Source organism: Triticum aestivum, chromosome 5A (genome assembly GCF_018294505.1).
Source record: "Triticum aestivum cultivar Chinese Spring chromosome 5A, IWGSC CS RefSeq v2.1, whole genome shotgun sequence".
Taxonomy (NCBI): Eukaryota; Viridiplantae; Streptophyta; class Magnoliopsida; order Poales; family Poaceae; genus Triticum; species Triticum aestivum.
Window position 1 is genome coordinate 712399951 of NC_057806.1, and position 3826 is coordinate 712403776.

At 37.2% G+C, this 3826-nt stretch overlaps 1 protein-coding gene across 5 annotated transcripts in view; it reads left to right on the top strand.

The window, feature by feature from the left end:
- The window catches only part of LOC123106209 (germinal center kinase 3), an 8415-nt gene that overhangs the window by 3637 nt on the left and 952 nt on the right, over nucleotides 1-3826 (top strand). For 2 of the 5 annotated variants that reach the window (XM_044528434.1, XM_044528432.1), the window contains exons 9-20: nucleotides 134-202; nucleotides 320-388; nucleotides 887-954; nucleotides 1088-1369; nucleotides 1965-2095; nucleotides 2373-2458; nucleotides 2553-2669; nucleotides 3014-3115; nucleotides 3212-3263; nucleotides 3339-3379; nucleotides 3549-3613; nucleotides 3717-3768. In XM_044528434.1, the coding sequence (XP_044384369.1) occupies nucleotides 134-202; nucleotides 320-388; nucleotides 887-954; nucleotides 1088-1369; nucleotides 1965-2095; nucleotides 2373-2458; nucleotides 2553-2669; nucleotides 3014-3115; nucleotides 3212-3263; nucleotides 3339-3379; nucleotides 3549-3613; nucleotides 3717-3768 (1134 nt within the window). The remainder of the gene's footprint in view (nucleotides 1-133; nucleotides 203-319; nucleotides 389-886; nucleotides 955-1087; nucleotides 1370-1964; nucleotides 2096-2372; nucleotides 2459-2552; nucleotides 2670-3013; nucleotides 3116-3211; nucleotides 3264-3338; nucleotides 3380-3548; nucleotides 3614-3716; nucleotides 3769-3826) is intronic. The other 3 variants (XM_044528435.1, XM_044528433.1, XM_044528436.1) reach the window with 2 other exon arrangements.

A 3826-nucleotide genomic window follows, 5' to 3' on the forward strand; every position in this document is an offset into this window, starting at 1 on the left:
AATGTTAGTGTCATATAATTCATGAAAACAGTGCAACTTGTATTATTTATCTGTTTTAGAAATGCATGTGCGCAATTCCGTCCTTCAATCCGCTTAGGTGACTTTCTTGTGGTTTGATGGTTTGTTCCAACAGAGTGAGTATCAACGAGGTGTCAGCGCATGGCACTTTGATATTGAGGATCTCAAGGCTCAAGCATTACTGGTAAAGCAGTAGCTTCCATAATTTCTAAAAAATTGCTACATGTCTACATCGCTCACACATTTTGAGGCGTAAGTGACTCTGATATGACCTTACAAATAAGCTCCCAAATTTATGCAGATTAATGATGACGATCCACCTGAATTGAAGGAAGATGATGACAGTGTCCGAATAAATGAAGTTGACAAGGTTTGTTTGATTTGATTCCATTTCAAAATTAATAACGTTAAACCTGTGCTACAGCGATGATAGAAAGAGCCTGCAAATGTACTTGATGACAAAGTTTTCTGGAGTGCATCCAAGAGAAGTGATATCATATATGTCTATCATAGGAGAAAACTGTACTCCCTCCGATCCAAATTAATTGTCGCAGCTCTAGTACAACTTTATCTAATTTGGATCGGAGACCATTTATCTAATTTGATAAGGGCATGATTAGCTAGTGATAAAAGGAGTGCCACAAATGCTTCTTCCTGAATCTGAAAAGTATATTTATCTCTTGTGATGCTAGAAATGTTATTGTACAGGACAAAGATCTGCAACCCTTTGGTTACTGTCCTGCAGTTTCTCACTAACTTCTATCATTGTAAAAATCATCTGCATTCCCTGTTGCGTTATATCTAAATATTTTTCTATATGCAAGAGAGAACCATACAAATGTTTCTTTTGTGAATGGTCTATTGGCAGGGCACATCTTTTGAGAGTCATTTTGGACAATCAACGCTTCTGAATGGAAATACCCACAGGTTGAATCAGTATGTAACGTTTCAGCATCGATCCAACTCTATAGGATCATTTTTGTTCTTATAACAAGAGGAGGATTAGCGAGCCTTGATGCATATTGTTTTCCTGCTAGTAGTGTATTCATACTATTTTGTTATATTTCAGTGAACGAACTTGTACCACTGCAGTAAATCCAGGTGGAAATGGCCCTGAAACAAGTGATGAATTTGCTTCTGACCTTGGCAATGCTGATAGTCCAAGGATGGTTGATGGACACATAAAGCAAGGAACAGAAAATGATTCATTGTCCTCTACATCGAAGCAAGGTTCTGAGGGTGGAAACCGCAGGAGTGAAGTTAGACAAAGACAAAGGACATTCTCTGGTCCGGTTATGTATTCTGGTACCCGCAGTAGTTCACTCATTGAAAGAGGTTATATTATTGATAAGTATGTTCGACAATTTCTTCTAACTTGTTACATTCTGTTTGATCTGTTACATATAAAAAACATAAGAAAGAAAATGAAGTCCACTTTAATCTGTTTACGCTCTTACTATAGGACTGCTGTTCAGTTCTTCCAGATCAGCTTTCAAGTTTTTAGAGGTTCGGTTTATAAGTCATGACAAAATTTGTTTCGAAGAAGCATTTTAGATGAAAGTTTTCATATCTGAGTATTCAGACACAGAACACAGTTCTCCTTTATATGTGGATTGTGGATAGAGTGCGAGTGAAATCTAACTGTATATGAAGGTCATTATGGACTTCTTTGTTTAAACTTCCATGCCGTTGACATCCTTGATATTTTTTTGTAGCCCTAAAGTAATTATAAAAATAGTTTTTTATTATAATGATATGTGCAAGTACTTGACAGTGGAGTAAACGCAATCCTAATTATTCTGATACTTTTTTATTAGGATGGATAGTCTATAATAACTAATGATTACTCTAAGAGAGCTCTTCCTTGAATCCAGTGTTCTAATCTGTTAGAAGTTTGCATTAGCATACCAGTTTAAATTGCATTTGATTTTTGTTCCTCTTCACAGGGATGCAGGAGTTCGATCACCTAATAAACAAAAGAGTGACACGGGAAGAATCGATGATCTTAGTGGTCCGCTTTCACTTTCAACTCGTGCTTCTGCAAATAGTCTGTCTGCCCCTATTCGGTCTTCTGGAGGTAGGATAAAAGCATCCCCTGTTCCAACGCAACCGTGCACCACTTCTGTCAGTGTAGACTATAGACCTCCAGTCATGTTTAACATTAACTTAGCACATCAGCACAGCACACAGCATGCTTCAGCAAATACATAGCCTGCTTGTATCCAGTCTTTTTGAGATAGGGGTACAACATTTATCATTCTTACACAAATGTCCACCACTTCTGTAAATGTATATAAAAAGACTTGGGAGTCGCACATTAAAAGGGCATGTATTTTTCTGTCTTGATTTCGCAGGATATGTGGGCTCCTTGGGAGACAAGCCTAGGGTGGAAATAAAAGGCCGATTTTCCGTAACATCCGAAAATGTGGATCTGGCGAAGGTACGTTACCTGTTGAGCAACGCATACACTTCAATAGGTAGTGCTTATGAGCAAAACAAGACTTCAGTGAGAACTTAATAAAGTCCACTGACAGGTTCAGGAAATTCCAGTGGTCAAAATTTCACCTAAACCACAGGAGGTAAGAACTCAGGTCTCTACAATGAAAAGATCAGCCAGTGTTGGTGCTTGGCCAGTGAAGGCTAAGTCAATGGTATGCTTTCATGTTGCCTGAAGTATCATTTGTGGAAAGAAAAAAACTTTCAACTAATTAAGAATTTCCATAGTGCTGTTAAATTATTTCTGGATAAGATTTGTTATATTTTCTTTTAGAAACATCAACCGCATGGCATGATATCAAGCTAACGTTTACTATAATCTTGGATAAGTTGCATGCTAGAACTGAATTCTAAAGCATGCACGTTGAAATTGGCAGTTTTGACATGCTGGATTATGTATGTTATTACTATTATTATATCAAGGATGTTTCGTAGATTTGTGGTGCATATCATTTCAGTCAATTGACCTATGCCTGACCTGAATGCATCGGTTTTGCAGTCTAATAGTCATCATCGGAAGGAATTCCGTGACAGCTCAGTATCTGCATCAATTCTGATTCCCCATCTTGAAAACCTTGTACAGCAGACCACATTTCAGCAAGTATGGAAGAAGCTCTATATAATGCCCCTCAACACATGTGCATTACAAATATATTTACTGCTGTACAGTTAACCATTTTTCATTTCCTTTTCACAGGATATCATCACGAACCTAATGAGTAACTTGCAACAGAATGAGAAACCCAATGGTAATTAATTTCTACTGTAGCTGCTCAAAGTTTCAATTTCCCCTTTCTATGGTTAAAATATTTTATTTTCTCCAGGGCCGCAGACTAGAGTTCAGACTATGGTGGGTGATACAGGGGTAAGCTTCTCTTTAGCTTAATATATATAAAAAATCAAATGCAGAGTTCATCATTTTTATTTAATGAACATAATTGCTTTACAAGATGAGTTTGTTTATGTTCATTGCAGTAGTATTGATACTATAGAGAATTCTTTGACTCCTAAGCTTGTGTACATGCTTTTGGCAGGTTGAAATGGGCAGTGCTGAGAGAGAACGGAAACTACTTGCTAAAGTATTTGAATTACAGTCAAGGTAGGTTGATTTCTTGGCAGTTGATATTTGGAAGGGATAATCACATACTTCCATGTTCAATATGTTGCGGATCCAAGTAATAATTTACATATGTCTGTTGCAGGATGATTTCTTTGACCGACGAGTTGATTGCATCAAAGCTGAAGCATGTTCAGGTCAGTATCAAGCAATTTCTGTAACAACTGAGTAAATGGACTTGTAATTCCACACACA